Source organism: Pseudovirgaria hyperparasitica (genome assembly GCF_010093815.1).
Source record: "Pseudovirgaria hyperparasitica strain CBS 121739 unplaced genomic scaffold EJ05scaffold_12, whole genome shotgun sequence".
Classification (NCBI taxonomy): Eukaryota; Fungi; Ascomycota; class Dothideomycetes; order Acrospermales; family Acrospermaceae; genus Pseudovirgaria; species Pseudovirgaria hyperparasitica.
In genome coordinates, this window is record NW_022985560.1 from 1,326,971 (window position 1) to 1,347,181 (window position 20,211).

A 20,211-nucleotide genomic window follows, 5' to 3' on the forward strand; every position below is an offset into this window, starting at 1 on the left:
TCCTAGAAGTTTGTTCAAAGTACAACACGATTCTATTGTATGTCAAATTATAGCTGGCACACAAGCCATAGAGCATAATGCGGTAAAGCCTCACTTGATAACCCATGATATCTCGAAGCCGTATCGCAGTGCCACATAATAACGCCGTGCTAATGCCACCCCTGTGAGGTCTCCAACATCTCCGTGAGCCGCCTACCGCAGCGGCATTTTGAGTTACAGTGCATGCATGCCTTATCCCGGGCACGCCAAGAATCCTGATCCTTTTGTTTAAACTGACATATGGTGTTGAAGGGGGTGTTGTGGAGTGGAATAGGAGGTATTTAGACGGCGAACTTCGCCTTTGCGCGAGTGCTGCCGGAATGCGCGCTTTCAGTGTGACCAGCGAACTCGACGCCCTCGTTGTCTTTCAGGCCAAGAGCATCCTTGAACCGCTTGCCAATCTTCAAGAGAATCTCTTTGCCCTGGTCAAGCGAGCGACCTTTGCCTCCGGCATTGTTGCCATCGCCACCTCCAGGCACAGGCCTTCCTGTGGTGCGCGTCCACAGACCAATTCTGTAGAAGCCCTTGCGGACGTTGACGACCACACCCATGACCTCGCCGTCATCCTCATCTTCAAGAGTCTCCCCAATAGCAGCAAGCATGACATGGAGCCAGAGACCATCGATATTAACCATCTTCTTTTCCTTAAACTGGAAGGCCCATTTGCCGCCGTGTTTGTTCTGAGCATCCTCCCACTCGGGGCGTACGCCTTTCTTGAATAGGTGGTAGTCGGACTTGAGCGCTAGCTCAGAAGTAGGCGTGATGTTGTTCTATTGGTTCGGGTGAGCCTACAGCATAAACACACTGCATGGTTTACATACGTAGATGCCCCAGAATTCTTCAACTGAATCGAAGCTGATGACCTCCTTGAGCAGGTCGTTCCAGTTGTCACCCTATTCGGTGAGCATAGTGTCGGCTTTGTCAAGAGCTTGATCATACCTTGCCGCTAGGTGGCTTCGTGAACCACAGAGTCCACTGGTTCATCAGCGGGTGCTTGACGTTGAAGTTGTCTGGATCATGGAAAACAGTCTTGATGGCACCAGTATCGGCTGAAGTAGAGTCGCTACTGCCTGTACCATTTGGAGTGGTTCCATCAGAAGGGGAAATGGGAATGGTGTCTAGAGGAACAGGCGATTGTGGGTTAGCGGTTGCGGTGTCAGCCATGGCGAATGACTGGGAGCTGATGAAGAAGAGGTTTAAGGAACAGAAGGATTGTCGTGATGATACAGAGGCGGTTGTGTGTATTCGGGAGAGTTAAGAGTCAAGAGGCAATCTGGCGAAAGTGAAGTCGCAACTCAATGCATGCGTCGAACGTCGCTACTACAGAATAAGTTTGAGGTTCTGCGGGAAATCTTGGCCCGCCGCACCTTCACCTTTTGGGCACTAGCGTCCTTGCTTCCCAAAAAGTGAGTGAGCTATGCCTGAGCATGCGCCTAGAGGAGCTGTTTGCAGAAGATGGAGCGATGCTGAAGCCGACTCGGGTTCTGTATGCGTCGCCATGGAGTCATACTCTCAAGATACCCAAGTCGTCCTTTCAACCTCGCCAGACGAATTTCGATACCTATCTCAAACGATGTACCGATGATCTATATGCATGGCAGGCCGCAGAGCGTGCGACTGCCCCGTCATTCGTCCTTCACGATGGGCCCCCATATGCCAATGGGAAACTTCACATTGGTCACGCGCTAAATAAGATACTGAAAGATATATTATGTCGTTTTGAGCTAAGTCAGGGAAAGAGAGTGCATTACGTGCCTGGGTGGGACTGCCATGGGCTTCCCATAGAGATGAAGGCTTTGCAATTGCGGAAGGATGCTGAGACGAGGTCTGGAGAGAATTCCAGTGACATCGCATCTGAATGTCAGTCGCGCCTGCAACCTCTACAGGTCAGACGTGCTGCGAGGAAATTAGCCACAAAGACAGTCAAGGAACAGAAGAAGGGATTCAAGGAATGGGCCATCATGGCTGATTGGGACAATTCATACATCACAATGTCAAAAGACTTTGAAATGAGGCAATTGCAAGTCTTCCGAGATATGGTTAAGAAGGGCCTTGTATATCGGCAATACAAGCCTGTCCACTGGTCGCCATCATCCAGAACGGCATTAGCTGAAGCAGAGCTTGAATATGACGACAACCGCAAATCTAGTGCTGCATATATCAAGTTTCCTGTCACCAAATTTCCCGTTCAGCTCGATTCAGCAGGAATTTTGGAAGGGAAACTCCTCAGTGCAGTGATCTGGACGACTACACCTTGGACTCTTCCCGCGAATCAAGCAATCGCCGTACATATGGGACTGGAGTACGTTGTCGTATCTCATCCAGATGATGCGATCGGTCTTCTCATCATAGCACAATGTCGTGTAGAAGAAATTGAGAGGACCTTGGGCGTGACCTTGAAACATGTCCTCGGGCCCTTCAATGGTCGCGACATAGCCGGCAAGGCTTTCTATCAGAATCCCCTACAAGGCAGTCAGGCTGAAGATCAGTTGATCATGAGTGCTGATTTCGTGAGTGGGACTTCGGGTACCGGTCTCGTACATCTAGCCCCTGGACATGGCATGGACGACTACAATGTATGCATTGCATTGGGAATTGCTCCCCTATCACCCGTCGATGATCATGGAAAGTATACCGCTGACGCTTTCCCTGATCAGCCAGAGCTGTTCCAGGGCCTGTCTGTCCAAACCCAAGGGACTGAAGCGATTCTGCGTCACCTCAAGACCGTCGAGTTTGGATCACACACTGGCTTCGTTTTGAACACACATGAGTATGAACATAAATATCCAATCGACTGGAGGACTAAACAACCGATCATCGTACGTGCAACCGAACAGTGGTTTGCCAATGTCGACAACATTAAGTCTGACACTCTTCGAGCAATGAAAGACGTGCAATTCATTCCGCCCGCCGGGTCGAAGAGGCTGGAAAGTTTCATACGAAGCCGTAGCCAATGGTGCGTATCTCGACAAAGGTCATGGGGTGTTCCGATCCCAGCTTTATTCAGAACAGATGTTACTCCCCATCAAGCCATCATGAATGAACACACGATCTCTCACATCATGAATATCATCGATGAGCGTGGGGTAGATGCTTGGTGGGAGGACGGTGATGACGAAACATGCTGGATTCCTTCTAATCTGGAAGGGACGTATACTCGTGGTAAAGACACGATGGATGTGTGGTTCGACAGCGGCACAAGTTGGTCTATGCTACCCCAGCGTCCCGATAACACATTAGCGGATGTCTATCTCGAAGGAAGTGACCAGCATCGTGGATGGTTTCAATCTTCAATACTCACGCACGTCGCAAGCCAACAAAATCAAGTGGCAACAGAGGATAGGCAGGTTCATGTACCAAGAGCTCCCTTCAAGAAGCTGATCACTCACGGCTTTACACTCGACCAGTACGGGAAAAAGATGAGCAAGTCAATAGGCAACGTCATTGATCCACATGATATCATCACTGGTGCGCTGATCCCCACCGTGCAAAACAAGAAGAGCGGTAAGGGCAATTCGAGCGCATTAGGCCCAGATTCCCTCCGACTCTGGGTGGCCAGCAGTGACTACACCAAAGACGTCGTGATAGGTCCTCAGGTACTTCAGTCGATTAACAACGCGCTGTTGAAGTATCGTGTCACGTTTAAATGGCTTATTGGCGTGCTCTCGGGCGCTGAAGATGAGGTGTGGAACCGCACGGAAGAGTCTATACGAACACGCATCGATATTCTTGCTTTGGAGAAGCTTACGGCGGTGTCTAGAACTGTACATGACGAGTATACACAGTCGCGATTCAACGAGGCTGCTCGACACATCAACAATTATGTGGTCAAGGATCTTTCATCCTTCTATTTCGAAACACTGAAAGACAGATTATACACCGGCTCTCATGAAACACGCGTCGAAGCTCAGTTGGCTCTGCGGGCTATATTCTTGGAGCTTTGTAGAATGCTCGGACCGATCACACCTGTGTTGATCGAGGAGGTCTGGGACTTTACACCTCAGAAGCTTCGTGACACCACTCCGCATCCTATACGATCAACTTGGGTCCCAAGAACTTCGAGCGTGCCCGCTCAGGATAGCTCCTTAAACTGTATCGCAGCTGATCTCGTCTCAGTGCTCAATGGTGCGGTCAAAACAGCTCAGGAGGAAGCTCGTATGTCAAAGAACATCGCGTCAGGTCTAGAGTGCGACGCTTGGATCGTTCTGCCCAGTAAATGTGGCGAAGAGGCTGCCGAGCATGGCTTTGAAGAACTTTTGCGCAAGATATGGCCTCAGGACGTTGCAGAAGGATTGGCTAACGCCCTTGTGTTATCGAAGGTTCATCTCCTGTTCGATGGACAAGTGGACGTTGATCACACGGCGTGGTCTTTCCAGAAGTGGTTCGACATACCAGAATCTATATCAAGCACACGCGGCACACCTTCGTTACGTGGCTGCGTTGTTATCACTCCGCCGTCGCAAAGCAAATGTCCTAGGTGCTGGCGTTATACAGCACCTATAGATAAGGAAGAAAGCCTTTGCCAGCGGTGCGAAGAGGTTGTACAAAATATGTAAGATTTTGACGATTATGTGTATATTAACAATGTAGAATACCATTCGAATTGAGCACATGAGGCTCAAAAGTCTTATAGATAACGATATGCCTGCATCAATCAAACAGTATGTCAATGGCAATATGTGAGATACTCATCGAATGTGCTTTCCTCTGGTTAATTCGATAGTACTTACTACCAATCAGCAGGTAATCAATTCATGAATGCACTTTCCATTGAAGCTTACCATGCGCCTACGTCGGTGGCTACCTCTCCGGTAGCATGACACAACAACATGAAATTCTTCAGATGAGATTGAGCGCTTTCACGTACATACATTGCGCTTGACCTCAGTCTACAAATTGACACCCTGTTATAGTTGATCTTCTCAGATCCTCACAGTCATTATGGCATCAGATACACAGGATGATATTTCCGATAATCAACCCACGGCAGATTCTCACCCGATCATATCACCTACCACGACCGAGAAAGCGACTTTCAGCGCACAGTGCAAGCCGCACAAAGACGCTATAAAAACAGTATTCATTATGGTCGCTATCTGTCTTGCATCGTTCCCAGCGGCTCTTGATGCCACCATGATTCCTACGGCTCTCCCTACCATCACGGAAACCTTCCAGGCCTCAGATTCCTCTTTCGCCTGGATCGGATCTTCCTTTTTGATCGGAGCTGCCGCAGCCATGCCGCTCTGGAGCAAGACCAGTGATATCTTCGGCCGCAAGCCTATGTTGATGGGTGCGAGCCTGGCTTTCATCGCTGGGAGCATCTTATGTGCGTTGTCTCGGACGATTGGCATACTCATTCTTGGTCGAGCAGTCCAGGGCATGGGTGGCGGTGGCCTAATGGTACTGCCTAACATTATCATCAGCGATCTATTCAGCATGCGACAACGAGGCTTGTTTTTGGCTATCGTTGGCATGGTCTGGTCATTCGCAACAGCGATAGGACCAATTATTGGTGGATCATTCACTCAATATGTCAATTGGAGATGGGTTTTTTTGGATCAATGGTCAGTTGCATGTTTGAACGTTTATGTTAGCTTTTCACTAACACAGACACAGTACCCATAGAGGGCCTCTCTCTTGTTCTCATTTTCTTCTTGCTTGACATTCCAAAGCCTGACGTGCCTGTCATTGAAGGACTGAAGACCATTGACTGGATTGGTGGAATCGCGCTTGTCGGAGCCACGATCATGTTACTATTTGGACTTCAGCTCGGAAGTTCAACACACCTATGGAAGTCCGCTTCTGTCGTCTGCCTCATAATCTTTGAAGCGTTGATCTTCATTTTCGCTTTCGTTTACGAATGGAAATTCGCCTCATGTCCAATTGTTCCAATCCGCATCCTGAAGAATCTATCGAACCTTGCGACCCTGATTGTCTGTGTCACACACGGCGTGGTGTACATTTCAGTCGCCTATTTCATGCCATTGTATTTCCAGATAGTGCTTGGTTACGAGCCTTTTCTGTCTGGGCTCTGGGGTCTTATCTTGACGTTCACGCTTGCCATTTCTACCGTTGTACCTGGGTTCTACATCTTCTCAACTGGAAAGTTTCGAGTGCCAATTTGGATAGCTGCCATTTTCCTGACTTGTGGTCTCGGTCTGTTCATCGACTGGAGGGCCTATCGTAGCGATACGCGAATGGTTTTCTTCCAGGTCATCGCTGCATGCGGTATAGGTCCATTGTTCCAGGGCCCTCTTGTTGCCTTGCAGGCTCATTTAAAACCTGTGGACATCGCTACTGGTACTTCTGCTTTTGTGTATCTCCGTATGCTCAGCGCTGGTATCAGTATCATTGTCGGTCAGGTCATTTTCCAGAACGACATGCACAAGAAGCTTCAAATGTTTCGGGATATGGGTTTAGAGGATACTCTTTCTGGGATTCTCTCTACCGGGTTCGCAGTTTCGGCGTCTTCAGCTGTCGAGAGATTATCCGAAGGTTCACAAAAGGCTGTGAAAGAGGCTATTACAGACAGTCTTTGTAGGATGTGGACCTTTTATACTATTGTCGCTTTCCTCGGTGCTGTGGTTAGCATATTCATCGCTGCCAAGGCTCCGAGCGCCAGACGTGACAAGGTGTTGGCTGATGAGAATCATGGAATCCACACTGGTACCATTGCAGATGATCATGGGGGAGTAGATACGGCCTGATCGTCACTTTATCGCTATTTTACCGAGCCGTTCCTTACTGTAAATGCTATTTTGGCGATAGAATTGGTACTATGACAAGGCTGTAGTGCTAGAAAACTGCTCATGAGCTAAAGCGCGCATGATATTTCCTTTGTCCTTGATATAAGGATTTCGTAGCTTCGCTCGTCTGGCCAGCAGTCCGCAATATATCATCTAAGAGTCCTCCCTCGTAGCCCTAGACGCAACAAGTTGGCCTTTTATAGGGGCTGTTCGGGATGTTGCTCGACGGCAATTCTCAGAGATACGAGACAGGCATCAACGATTTCGTCAAGTTTCGCACGGCTAAGCTGACCAGGATCAGGCCAATCGCCTTTCATCGAGAGGAAAGAGTCAAAGGTGAATTTGGACGTCTCCTCGCGAATCCTCTTCTCATCCATATGTTTCCCTGAAGCTTTCAATTCGCATTGCCCGGTGAATTCCTTCTCCCACACATGCCGCGCGGCAATACCTGGGAAGTACTTGACAAAGGCCTCCTCAATCGTAAGACTATAGTCTACTGGCACGCGTTCATCGTCCCGTACGATACCTTGGAGGCCATAAAATCGGTCCCTTGCGTCGGCACACTGGAACGCATTACCTGCCACTATCTGTAGAGCTTTGTGGAATGACCATTTGTCCCAGGGTGTACGCTGTGAGCGTCTATTCTCCATGTACATCGTGGCAAGAGTCTCAAGGTGACAGCCTGACCTCCCTAGCTTGAAGCCATACGGACGGAGGTCCTCGTCAAGCAGTTGGACAAGACTGACCATATCACATAGCATCGGCCATTTGGCACAATGGTCACCCCATAGAACTGTGATAAGAGAACCGGTAGGTGCTAGGAATATCTCTTGGATTATCCACAGGCGACTCCAGTAGGGTCTTTCAGATATATGTGTGAGTGATGAGAGGAACAGTGTGAGGGCTTGGTCCTCTGGCTTGGCGTGGACCAAAACACATGATAACCCGCATTCGCCTCCCGGATCATCTTTTGAAACTGTATGATGGTCTGAGAAATTGCTGTTCCCGGATGTAATTTCTTGCGTGACTTCTTGGACAAAGAGTTGATCGGGAGAATCTTGCACAGTCATTTTTCTTATCGACGCTATAACACTGCTCAATTCATCATACCGGACATTCAGCACTCTCATGAATGTACGACAGGTATTCCATTCTGGATGACAGCCGTGCACTGGCTTAGTTTCACTTTTGATTTCACCGAGCCAGATCAAGATTTCGCTGGCCTGGGAGTATATGTGCTCCATCATCTCCACCTGCTGACTTCGCTCCGAGACGTTGCCCTGATCAATACAAAGCTGATCGATCCACAGGTATCCATAGTCCCTGTTCTCTGCCATCTGGAGGAAATGGTAAAGATTTTCTCGCACGGTGGTCTTTCGGCCGTTTATGAGGATCTCATGGATGGGGTCTGGTGGGCCCCATGTATAAGATAGAGCACGGTACTCAAGCTTCCAGAAAAGATCCTTTGGTTTGTTGAACGTAAAGGGCTTGAGGATACATTGTATAGGAAGCACAGCAATGTCGCACGGCCGTCTGGGAATGATTCGGAGCAGCCTGATGTGATGCACAGAAGCCAAAGGAGTATATTTATACCCACTCATCTTTGCACCGAGCAAACACAGAAGACTGGATAAACACATCGAAGACTGGCTATTGTCACAGAATAATTCAGATGATGTTGTATGAGTATGCTGCAATGGTATACAAAACGAGGGGCAAGGAAGGATCTCGGCTGTACCTGCCGATTGCGAACAAACCAATCCATGGATGAGTTCGACAGGTTCTACAAAACCGAAGAGTTTTCATAGGATCTTAGGAAATGCTTGCCGGATTCGGCCTCGATTCGCGATTCAGCGCGGATTATTGGCTGGACCTGTATAAACACACTACGACATGCTCTTTGTCATCAATGGCGTGTCAAAATATAATGCGACGACTTACTCTGGACAATAGGAAATAATAAGGAGCCTGATCTCTCATACGATGACGACGAGTATCATGCTCGCGTAGGCAGTTTTACGCATATCTCCTCATGCTTCGCAATAGACCTATCGTGTTCACGTCCGTAGGGTTGTCGTAGATGCTAGTACTCGGCCATCGACTGTAGCCTTTCTCATGAAGGCGTTCGCGGCTCATAAGTCTTTCGCGAAGGAGGTCACACTCTCTGCTGCTACTCTGTTGTCGATCGTGGTAGAGGCAATGAGGGATAGCCCTTGCTGAATCTCCATGTCGGGGGCAGCCTGCGGGCTCCTGGGTTTCTTACACTTATAATGCATGCCCTTTACTCAATTCACCTCCTGGTATTAAATTCATGCCTGCTATGTATTCTATCATGCGTGAAAACCACTCATCTGAGTCTTCAGAGTGTCTGCCTGGTGGTGACATTCAGAGGAACTAGTGACTGTGACGAATGCGAGTCGAGCGCCATCGAAATTGGTCTCTACATCGTCGGTGGGAGCCGTCTCGAAGGACATCGATGTATAGTAGCTTTCATAGTACTACAAATAGACTCATCTCCTAACAGCCAGGATGATCAGGCGCCCAGCTTCGGCATTCTTCAATTATAGTGAGACTAAGTCGGTAGAGTACACTTCCGGTATGCTATAGGTTTTAAGTATGAGCTGTACATAGCCAGGACCATAATGTCAATCTATCACCTATCTTCGGATGTAGTAGAGAGCGACAAGGTGAAAATTCTCGCGATCCCGAGAAGGTATGCCAGGCCAGTGGAAAAGGCTTAGATCTGGCTAGGTGGAGACTTTATGTTGAATCGGACAGCCGAGCTCTTCAAGACTGCAAGGTCAGCTTTTTTTGATTTGGCGAAAATCCTAACACCTAGCCACCCTGAAGTGACGGAGATCTGCACGATATGAAAACCAAAACAAACCAAACTTATCCTTGTGGGTGGAACTTGGCATTAATTAAGGGGGGAAAATCATCTAAGATGAAGCGTCGCGTCGGTCGACGTCATGCGCCTCAGCCACGCGGTGGCGCCGGGCAACAGCAGCGTCGTTAGGCTCGAACGCAAATAATTCCTTCGCGTTCAACCCCGCCGCCAACAACAACGTCTTCGCCATTTTTCAATCTATACCACCATGGTAGTCGATACAGCATACTATGATGCGCTCGGGGTTCAACCGACCGCAACCGAGCTCGAGATCAAGAAAGCGTACCGCAAACTCGCGATCAAGCTCCATCCCGACAAGAACCCCGGCGACGAGACGGCCCACGTCAAGTTCCAGCAGATCGGCGAGGCATATCAGGTCCTTAGCGATGACAACTTGAGGAAGCAATATGACAAGTTCGGGAAAGAAGGCGCGGTGCCTCATAGTGGGTTCGGTAAGTTTGTGGTCCGAGCATCAGGGTGCTGGATTGTATTGCTGATACAGGACTATAGAGGACCCGTCAGAGTTCTTCGGCATGATATTCGGAGGAGAGGCTTTTAATGACTGGTATGGAGTGCCCGATGTGACTTGTTACAGTCTTTTTGACCCATCTGCCATAGGATTGGCGAGATCTCTCTCATGAAGGACCTCACAAAGACCATGGAAATTCAGATGCGGGAGATGGAAGAAGCGGGAGAGGCGCCTGCTGGTGAAGTAAAGACCGCAGAAACCGGAGAGTCCAGTACTGGAGACTCTACTGCCACACCCGCTGGGTCGACAACAGGATCGAGCGCTGCCCCTCCTCCACCATCCGTATCAGAGACGGAGCCCATCGTGCCTCCTACTGCCCCACAAACAGCTGGATCTACACCAAAAAGTGCTGGTCTAGCTCCAGAGCCACAGGCCGTACCCAGCAGATCTGGCGCGAGCACTCCCCAGCATGGCGCGTTGCCCATAAGGCCTGCGATTATGGATCGATCCGAGGAGGAGGCAAGACTTGATGCCGCCGGCATGACGGAGAAAGAGAAAGAGCTCCGCGCGAAGGAGCGAAAACGCGGTCTCACCAAGGAGCAGCGCGAAGAGCTTATGGCATACGAGATGGAGCGCAAGCGCATCCGCGAGGAGCGTGTAGATGACCTGGCCAAGAAGCTCGTCGATCGAGTCAGCGTCTGGACTGAGACAGACAAGGGCAAGGATGTCACAAAAGCATTCACGGAGAAGACCCGCCTGGAGATTGAGAATCTGAAGATGGAAAGTTTCGGTATCGAGATTCTGCATGCGATCGGAACGACTTATACCTCGAAAGCGTCCGCATTCCTGAAGTCGCAAAAGTTCCTCGGGATTGGCGGATTCTTCAGCAGATTAAAGGACAAGGGCACGCTTGTCAAGGAGACGTTTGGGACCATGTCTACGGCAATAGATGCATCGCTCGCGATCGAAGAGATGGCCAAGCTTGAAGAGGCTGGCGGCGCCGAATGGACAGATGAAAAGAAAGCCGAGCACGAGAAAAAAATCACAGGCCTCATCCTCACAGCGGCATGGAAAGGCAGCAAGATGGAGATCCAGAGCGTGCTCCGCGACGTGTGCGACAAGGTGCTCAACGACAAGGCAGTCAAGCTCGAGAAGCGAGTCGAGCGCGCCGAGGCTCTCATGCTCATTGGGCCGATGTTCGCAAAGGTATGGTCTTCGCCTTCTTCACAAATCAAAACTAACAGCACTTTAACAGGCCGAGCGCGACCCCGAGGAGCAGGGAGACTTCATGGCGTTCGAGGAGCTCATGGCCGAGTCGGCGCGTAAAAAGGAGGCAAAGAAGGACAAGAAGGAGGACAAGAAGGACAAGAAGCACAACCCATTTGGTCACCACGCTCACGCCGATGAGAAGGCTAATACTACACCGGCGGCAGCGTAGGCTTCGAGAAACAAGGCATAAAGGTACATATACATACACTCCTTTCCTCCCCCAAAGCTCCATTCAACCAACCCGTTTTTATATATAGATATCCCCACAACTACGCCCATGTTCGAGCATATACTTTCTACTGGGCTATGAAATCGCCATTGAATTTTTTCTTCGAGGGAGGGGGCTCTCTTTCCTTGTCTTTCGCCTCCTTGTCTCCCTTGTTTTCATGTGAGTGCCATTGCTTGGAAATGAATAGAGCAACAGCGTTATAGCGTGCGTAGTCAGTCGATCAGTCACAGATTTCAATCTAGATTTCTTATAAAGATGGGGACTATGTCTATCCATCAGTCAACCATTTTAATTTTCAAAACAACCTTACGTCGCATGGCGCTATCCTTACACAAGCCTCCCCAATGAGCTTAATATCTCAACCCATATCCCCCTCCCAATGCAGTATTCAGAAAGTCCCCTGCATCCCCGAGCCCACCACTAGCGACACCCCCTCGTCTCCGCCCATTCTGGCGCTCAAAAATCAAATTATCCGTCCGCTGCTGCGCATGTCCAAATGCAAGATACGTCGTGCCTGCGACAACAGCCGCCAGGACACCCGCGGAGACGTGGAATATATTCTCGGCAAGCATGCTGTTACTTCCACGCGACGAATCCGGGACCATATCCGCGTCCGCATGCACAATCTCTGTGCTGTTCAGGTACCTACCCGCAAACGGCAGCTGCGCAAGCACCTGTCCCGCGACGCTATACACGCCAGCGCCAAACGAGGCCGTGGGCGCAGGGACCCAGGGCAGCTGCAGCATCTTCCACGCGCGGGCACGGCGGACGTCGTCTGTATTCGGGGGAACGCCGTCATTAAGTGCGAGTACAGCGGCAACGTCGACATCACCGCCCAGTAGCGAGGCACGGAGACGGGTAGTATAGGCGGCTAAGCGTGGGTATTGTGTCTTCATGGTATCGGCGACGAAAGCTTGAGGGACGGGCGGAAAGAGGAGGAGGGAGAGGTATGCGAGGGCAAGACAGTCGAGGGATGTGGGAAGGGAGGTGGTGAGGAGGTATGGCTTTTCGGCGAGGACGTCGGAGAGGGGGTCGAGGAGCGATTTCGTGAGGGCGTCGAGCTTGAATTTGGAGGTGAGTAAGGCTTGGTTGAGGGTGGTGCGGTTGCGATTCCAGAAGGCGGGTTTGGGGGTTTGCTGGAGGGATGCGGTCGCGGCGCGCTTCTCGGCTTCGAAGCGGGCGGACGGCGTGGAGATGGTGGTGTGGCCTGTATCGAGGCTGTCGTGGGTTGTGTCGACGTCAAGGGAGCGGAGGCCGAGATGGGCGGTGCGTGAGCGGGCGGCGGAGCGGCGGGATGGGGGGATGGAGTAGTTGCTGTGCCATGGGAGGATGCGTGTGTATGCGGGACGGGTGGTGGAGGAGTAGTTCTCGTAGGATGTGTAGAGGGCTATGTCGATGAGGGGGAGGGCATGGCGCTCGAGGAGGGCAGAAAAGCTGAGTTGGTGTCAATGGATGTATGAAAATGCGTTACTGTGATGGATTGTCAGGACGTACGCTATGGTGTCGGCTTCTTGCTGAGCATCAAGAGCCTCGTCAAGTCGCGATGACGGGCGCGGTTGCTTCCTGATATGCCGAACGATTGCGTGGTAGCCGCCTATCCATTGATCGCCATCCTTGAGCGCCGGAAAGCTTTCTGTACGACGATCAGTTTTGTGCGTGGCTATATGAAGTGTGTTCCTCGCGGCTCTTACTTGTCGGACTTGAAGCCGGATCGTGCGCGGCTGATATCGTCCAGTCTTCATCTGTCAGGGTACAATTCAAGAAAGCTGCGGTAGCTATGCACTCTGCGTCAATTGAGGGGAGTCCGAAAGCTGGTCCCCAGACGTGTAGCTCGAGCACCATTATATCTGATAGGGGACGGCGGGATGGAGTGCGGAGGTTCGGAGGTGCTGCTCTGAGGTGAATCTTGCGAGCAGTCGCTTGGGCCGCAATGGAGTTGGGTTATCGTCGAAACTTCGTCTGAATCATATAATCTTGATCATAGAGACTGAGGAGTCAAATGAAACGGTAGGTCGGTGTTGGAGTAGTAAATGCAGCAGCCTCACACCTAAATTTCTCCCATGTCACTCATGACGAAGATCTTCCGGCGCCAGGGTCCAAGCTCCCGCCTCCCGCTCCGCTCCACCCCATAACATCATCGACATCACCATCACCCACTACCACTACCACAACACTACCACGCCAACAACCCTCAATGGCCCCAATCCGGCGATACCTGCGCATCACAAAGTACTCCGTCCTCGAAGTGCGCATCTACCTCGACAATCCCGCCCACAGCGAATCCTGGCTCCTCAGCAACAACAACTCAGCTCTCGCACGCATCATCGCCGCTATCCAACCCCTCGTCCTGCCCAAACTGCGCGAGGAAAACGAGCGCCGTAGTGGCAGTGGTACAAAGTCTGGAAAACCAAAGGGCAAAAAGGGCGGTGTCAAGGATGTTGTCTCGGGAGGTGCGAAACTTTTGCATTTCCGAACTCTTTATCTAAATATAAATATCGGTATTCGAAATCATGAACCAGCAAAGACGCTAACCCATACACTCTAAAACTACAGAAGACTTCGAAGTATCCCTCTTCCTAACCGCGCCTTCGTCATCAACGCGCCACACCCTCCTCACGACGCAGAAGACATACGCGTCGAACCCGCCGTCGCGTTTGACTAGTAATACTGGGAAGCTGACCGGTTGGTTGGCTGGCGCTGATGCAGATGCCGCGGGATCGAGGGATAGGCCGGTTGATCTTTCGGGTGCGGATGTGTCTGTGCCGGGGCTCAGGAGAGAGGAAGAAGACGAGGATGAGGATGAAGGAGGGCTAGATGCGATACCCGATAATGATACTGCGGCGAGAGATGCAAACCGGAAGAGGAAGAGGAGGAGGACGCGCGACACGACAGACGATGGCGATGCGCTTTTCGTCGTAGACTCCAGCGCCGAGGAAGACGAGGCTGTTGAAGGGGCGGCTTCTACATCGTCGAAGCAGAAGAGAAAAGACAAATCAACAGGGGACAAGGACAACGACAATGCCGACGACGAAGACGACAAGAAAAAACTCGTCTCGGCAACGCGCTACGACGGCTTCAGCATCTACGGACGCATCCTTTGCCTCGTCGTCAAGCGCAGCGGACCAGCTGGGAAGACAGGAGGAGGAGCAGCAGCAGCAACAGGAAGGACGGCGAGTGGTAGTGCTGGTAGTGCTGGTGCAAGTGTAGGGATAGCATCGAGTCAGCAGATGCTCGAAAATTGGGTGAGTACGCAGGCGGCGGCCAAGGATTTGGATGATGAGGATGAGGATGACTGAATGGATGGATGATTGGATGATTGGATGATTGGATTATGGATTGTATGAAGCTGCTGCTGCTGCCGAGGTCTTTGCACTCTGCCATACTCTGCCCTACACTACACTATCCCACGCAGACATGGCAAAGCTCCATCACAAGAACACCACTCCCCCTCCCCTCCCCTCCCCTCCTCTCAGCCCAAGATCCAAGATCCAAGATCTACAATCCAATCCAACAACCCCCCAATCTCGTCGGAACTACCCATCAACAACGCACTACAGCCACACCCAGCACCGAGATACGATACACACAAGGCACCAGGCACAAGGCACAAGGCCAATCGCCAATCCGCATCCCAACAAACCTCACCTCCGCGGCATCGGAGCGGCAAACATCCGGTCCCGACCAACCAACCGACCGGACAGACAGACAGACAAGCAGACAAACCTACCCACTCATTTTACCCACTCTACCAACAAATCTATCTACCTACCTCCCGAATCTAGTCTCTACCAACAACGGCTTTTGTCCCGTTAGCCACAGCAGCCGCCACAGTGGCAGCCACTACCACAACAGCCACAACCACAACGGTCACAGCAGCCACAACGGCCAGAGCAGCGCTCCCAGCCCCCAGCCCCGAGGACCGCAAACCATGGTTCACAAGACGCGCGCGTAGACAAGATCGTACGATACTCGACAGGTGTGTAACTGTAGTCTGTCTAGTCTGGTCTACTACGACGACGCTCCGCGGACGGAGAGATTCATACAGTCGGTCCGTCGGTCGGACAGTCGGACATCTCCCCTTGGGATGGTGATTCTTGATTCGAGGGGGACGTTTATTTTCCTTGAATAATATAATTGTCATGGTCTTTTTTTTGTCTTTAGGGGAGTAGAGGGAAGGGGTCACATGTGTGGTGGGGCGACGGGTGTGGAAGAGGAAGACAAGGACCAGGACAAGGATGGAGGATAAGGTTAAGTGATGGATAAGGCTAAGGGATCGAGAGTGAGAAATGTGGAGGACCTGGACGCAAACGATGAATGGTTCAGGCCAGCAGGTCGGGTAACAGAGACAGAGATAGAGACAGATAGAGACATAGAGAGAGAGAGAAAGAGAGAGAGGCAGAGAGAGCCCAGCATAGGGGATCGATCTGGGGAAAAAAGCGGGTCTTTGTCGCAAATCTGGTACACTAGCAGCCTTGCACGCCTTACGCGATCGATTGTGGATACAGTAGTAGTTAAGGCTGGCTCGCCGGGGGGCTATTGGTCACCTCACGATGATTTGGGGCGACGAATTGTCCCAGCCAGGGTCTTTCTGAAACGATCCATGGGACGGATGTTAGAAGGGTGAAGTAGTAGCTCGGGAGTCGTACCTCATGGGGAATTTTGAAAGACTAATTAGTGCATAGTCGTGATTCGCACCTGAGTGAATCATATTGGATATGGGAGAGAGGTGGTACCGAGGACACCTTCTGATGTCAGTCAGCCTCGCTTCGTGGGTGTGTGTGTGTCCTATGTCTCTTTTGGATATTGTAATCATCATCGACCGATCGATTGAAGAGATATACTTTGGTGGGCAGGTAGACGGGACGGGTGATCCCCGTGGCTAAGCTGGATACGGATAATGCAAATAGCAAGACGAAACGTAAATCGCGTATAGCATATAGCAAAAGCAGCAGAAGAGCGTGCGCGTGCCATCTCCTTGCCCTGACTGACTCTTTGGAATTGTCTATGGGTGGATGCGAAAAGGAGATGGAGGGTCGGGCGCGAGAAAAGGCCGACAGAGGAAAGTTGAGTATCGATGTTTACGCGCGTAGACATTAATTGTTCATTCAAGATGCGACGCGCCTTGCATACAGTGTCAGAGGCTGCGTCCGTCTGATGCGCTGGGACGGGCTGGCGGTTCCGCAGAGCCTCCTGTTTTTACACGTAACGATACTGACTCTTGTCATGATCTCTGACGCTTCGCTTGTGCACTTGTCAGTGTCAGTGTCAGGCAGAGCCTCATCGGCCGAGCTGGGTATATGCTATCGTGGCCATCAACAGAAAGTTTGGAATGGGGATTGTTGGCCTGTCGGACATGAGTAATTCTCCGATCACCCACACACACGAACACGCGTACCATCATCAGCCTCAAGTCGGATTTTCCCTGCCCTCGCTACCACTGGCATCTACTCACCTCCCCCCATCTGACTGTGGGACTTGATAAACCCCCTCCCACTCCTTCTCTCCACTCTTTGATAAGCGAGCTCCACCAGCAGCAACGAGATACGATGACCTAGCCAACAAGGTTCCGGCCGCGGACAGGCAGATGGCGTTCCTGCATTCCCCGTATGGTGGTGCACATCACTCGTCTGGCATACTAGCTAGCTGGCTGGCTGGCTGGTGGGTCTTGTGCATAACACAACATGAAATATACGATACCGGTCAACAGCCAGCCCTATTCAGCATGCATGCTGGAATCTCGCCTCGGCCAGTTTTGGGCTGGGCTGGGCTGGGTCCAGGCATGGCGTTGCGTGGCTTGAGTATTGGTGAGGGGGGAGAAGAGGAGGCAGAGGCAGACAGCCTGGCGGGCTCTGAGGAGTGGAGGCGAGCTGGAACGACCCGCTGACAAGGCTACAAGCGCCACTGTGGATTATGTCTATCCGTATACTTGGGTTCTGCTTGCTTTTTGTTTGCTTGCTTTGTTTTGCTGTGTCTGACTGACTGATTATGTACGAGGGCTGAAAACGACGTGTGGGATGCGTGTGCGGGTTGGAGCTGCGAGCTGCGAGCTGTGAGTCTCGTCACGTCCGGTCAGCGGTCAGTAGTATCTCATGTCAGGCACCGTCCTGTCAAGTTTGTACGTGCGTAATGTGTGTATATGTCTGCTGCGTGAGTGAGTAAGTTGTGTGGAGTGGATCATGGATTAGACGGGCGACGATCACTTAGCTACAGTGAACTGCATGCTGCATTGGAAGTGCGCGAACTGCAATGTTACATAAGCAGGCAGCTTGAGCCCAGGAGGTTAGCGTGCTGCAGGCTGCGGGTGTTCCTGCCGCTAATACTGTTTCTGTTCCTGGCCCGTTCCTGGTCATGAACTGATGATAGATTCATGATGGTGATGCGTTTGCGTGCATTTCCGGTGAGGTGTGCTTTACCCTGGCAGGACTGCAGACTTGACCGTGTCAATCATTGTCTGTACGATGACTACTATACATTTGCAGATATATATCCCGCTCGTTGCTGACGCTCTTCACCGACACTGATGCTCGCACGGCTGGTGGATGATGGCATGTCATTCTCTGCGTTGGGCCGGATGTGGCATGTGTTTTGGGGAGGGGGATTGGATGATGGATGATAGGTGATAGATAGTTGATAGATGGTCAGACAGGTACATGGACAGATAACAAGCACGGTCTGGTTCTGGCTGACCGGACCGACGCGAGTGTGGCCTGTCTATGCAAGACTGCAAGACCTGCAAGACCTGCAAGCCTGAGAGTTGCTATCTATCTGGTGAGCGGCAGTTCGTAAAAATGGCGCGGACAGTTCAAGGCTTCAAGCTCAGATCGCAAGACCGCGGACGCGCGACAGGGATTGCGGGGGATGGGGAAGGGGAAGGGGAGGGGAGGGGGAGGACTGGCAAAGGGGCATGATGTGTCCGATCAGATGCAAAAGCAAAAGCAAACGCGATATGGTGGCTGACGAGAAGATCATACGATAGCATCAGAGGGCGCTGGTCTGGAGCTGGAGCCGGAGCCAGAGCTGGGCCTTGAAAACAGGTGAGTCAAGATTCGGAGGGAAATGGTGGTGGTGTTGAGATCGAGATGTCGGAGGATTGGCACAGGCATATCCAAGCGGCCGTAGCTATAGCCTATCTACGTCTGCGTGTCCCCGCGAACATTGAGCGAACGATAGGCGGAGAAGAAGCAGACGCAGACGCAGATGCAGGACGGATGACTGGGCGGTGCGTGACTGTGGCCGTGACTGTGGCCGGTGAGAGCATATGCAATGTTATGCAGATGTCATGCCATGCCATGCCATGCGGTGCAATGCCGAGTAGTGCAAAGCGCTCATTTCGCGCAACGGTATGCCAGTCTGCCCAACCTGGGGTCGACCAGCAGAAATCTCGATGGACTAGCCAGGGTGTTTTCTTTGTTCGCTATCTCGATAACAGGCGGTGGCGCGTCGTTCCGGGTTTGCGCTCCGACCAGATCACCAGAAAGGCAGATTGATACAGATGGTGTTGCAGATAGATACATACATCCCGGGTGTGTCTGGTAGCTCGTGAATGGCCATGTAGGTGAAGGTGCATTTGTGCACGTATGTTGAGATCAACTGATATTACAATTACAACAACAAGACCGCAGATCTGCGGAGAGTCGGCAGGGTCGAGAACTATAGTTCAGGTGTGAGGCCTAATAATGCCAGGTACGGAATCAGGTCAGGTACGGTGACTGCTGTAGAGAGAGGTAAGCTCGAGCAGAATCGGCCCTATTATTACAGTTGCTTGAACCACTAACCAGAGCTGGTACCGCTTTTATATAGATTATAGTGAGCAACTGCGTGATAATCCTGCGAGATATTCTGTACCCCGGACGGACCCTCAGCTCGACCGACGCCGAGTCTAACGTGCACTGTATCTCTATGGTAGATAGTTGAATTGCTAGCCGGAATATGGAATTTACACGAGCGCTATGGCACTGTTTGTCCCCAATGGCAGAGCGCGGATATGATATCTGTCCTCTATCTGTCATCTATCTGCCCCCATAATCGGCCTACAACTCCACTCACTGAGACGATGCTGTTTGACGCGACTCACTGCTCAGTCGGAGAATATGTATAGCGATAGAGGCCAAGAAATGTGTGGTCATGAACCAGACCAGGGACTGCGTAGTAACAAGTATTTGTGATTGATGTTGCATGATCTGATCGACGAGCACCAGGACCAGGAAGGGGACCAGGACCAGGGGGAAGAGAGGACATGCAAGCTGGTGGATCGGCTGAATACCCTCAGATGACGCGTGCAGCAGGTAGTCAGGTACGAATGCGAATGGCTGTACCTTGGTATCACAGCAGCGTGTGTGTATGGATAGGACGGGTGTGGATCTCTGGAGAGAACAGTTCGTGTACCCACGCCAGCTGAGGTGAGTAGTAGATCAGGTCATGCCATGTGGGATACCTAGGCGCGCATGATCATGATGAATGGCCGCAACTCACGACACGATGACGCAAGCTGAGCAGGATAGATGGATAGACATCAGCTTTGCTCTCTCTCGCCATCGCGACAATACGAAGCAAGCTTCGAGACAGACAGCCG

At 51.4% G+C, this 20,211-nt stretch overlaps 7 protein-coding genes across 7 annotated transcripts; 4 read left to right on the forward strand and 3 right to left on the reverse strand.

Annotated features, from left to right (window-relative positions):
• Positions 1-3: 3 nt before the first annotated feature.
• Positions 4-1,334, reverse strand: EJ05DRAFT_95363 (eukaryotic translation initiation factor 4E). The gene is made up of 3 exons (XM_033750090.1): positions 979-1,334; positions 861-932; positions 4-809 (listed from the first exon to the last, which is right to left on the reverse strand). The coding sequence occupies exons 1-3, from the start codon at positions 1,201-1,203 to the stop codon at positions 321-323; spliced, it is 786 nt and encodes a 261-aa protein (XP_033598703.1). The 5' UTR covers positions 1,204-1,334; the 3' UTR covers positions 4-320.
• Positions 1,335-1,467: 133 nt separating this feature from the next.
• Positions 1,468-5,074, forward strand: EJ05DRAFT_540021 (isoleucyl-tRNA synthetase). Its single transcript, XM_033749574.1, has 2 exons — positions 1,468-4,718; positions 4,780-5,074. The coding sequence occupies exon 1, from the start codon at positions 1,503-1,505 to the stop codon at positions 4,593-4,595; it is 3,093 nt and encodes a 1,030-aa protein (XP_033598704.1). The 5' UTR covers positions 1,468-1,502; the 3' UTR covers positions 4,596-4,718; positions 4,780-5,074.
• EJ05DRAFT_441795 (putative major facilitator superfamily transporter) lies at positions 4,981-6,746 on the forward strand (the record flags this gene model as incomplete). The annotated part of the gene is made up of 2 exons (XM_033742004.1): positions 4,981-5,614; positions 5,656-6,746. 2 exons carry the CDS (start codon positions 4,981-4,983, stop codon positions 6,744-6,746), a joined length of 1,725 nt encoding a protein of 574 aa, XP_033598705.1.
• A 321-nt stretch (positions 6,747-7,067) lies between these two features.
• EJ05DRAFT_488040 (uncharacterized protein) lies at positions 7,068-8,122 on the reverse strand (the record flags this gene model as incomplete). The annotated part of the gene is made up of 2 exons (XM_033745663.1): positions 7,068-7,072; positions 7,234-8,122. The coding sequence occupies 2 exons, from the start codon at positions 8,120-8,122 to the stop codon at positions 7,068-7,070; spliced, it is 894 nt and encodes a 297-aa protein (XP_033598706.1).
• A 1,503-nt stretch (positions 8,123-9,625) lies between these two features.
• On the forward strand, positions 9,626-11,925 carry EJ05DRAFT_478267 (DnaJ domain protein). Its single transcript, XM_033744421.1, has 5 exons — positions 9,626-10,124; positions 10,183-10,237; positions 10,291-11,347; positions 11,397-11,602; positions 11,668-11,925. The coding sequence occupies exons 1-4, from the start codon at positions 9,881-9,883 to the stop codon at positions 11,577-11,579; spliced, it is 1,539 nt and encodes a 512-aa protein (XP_033598707.1). The 5' UTR covers positions 9,626-9,880; the 3' UTR covers positions 11,580-11,602; positions 11,668-11,925.
• On the reverse strand, positions 11,729-13,657 carry EJ05DRAFT_95519 (uncharacterized protein). Its single transcript, XM_033750092.1, has 3 exons — positions 13,331-13,657; positions 13,134-13,272; positions 11,729-13,073 (listed from the first exon to the last, which is right to left on the reverse strand). Exons 1-3 carry the CDS (start codon positions 13,479-13,481, stop codon positions 11,990-11,992), a joined length of 1,374 nt encoding a protein of 457 aa, XP_033598708.1. The 5' UTR covers positions 13,482-13,657; the 3' UTR covers positions 11,729-11,989.
• EJ05DRAFT_95540 (uncharacterized protein) lies at positions 13,658-15,415 on the forward strand. The gene is made up of 2 exons (XM_033750093.1): positions 13,658-14,089; positions 14,196-15,415. Exons 1-2 carry the CDS (start codon positions 13,834-13,836, stop codon positions 14,933-14,935), a joined length of 996 nt encoding a protein of 331 aa, XP_033598709.1. The 5' UTR covers positions 13,658-13,833; the 3' UTR covers positions 14,936-15,415.
• The last annotated feature ends 4,796 nt before the right edge of the window (positions 15,416-20,211 follow it).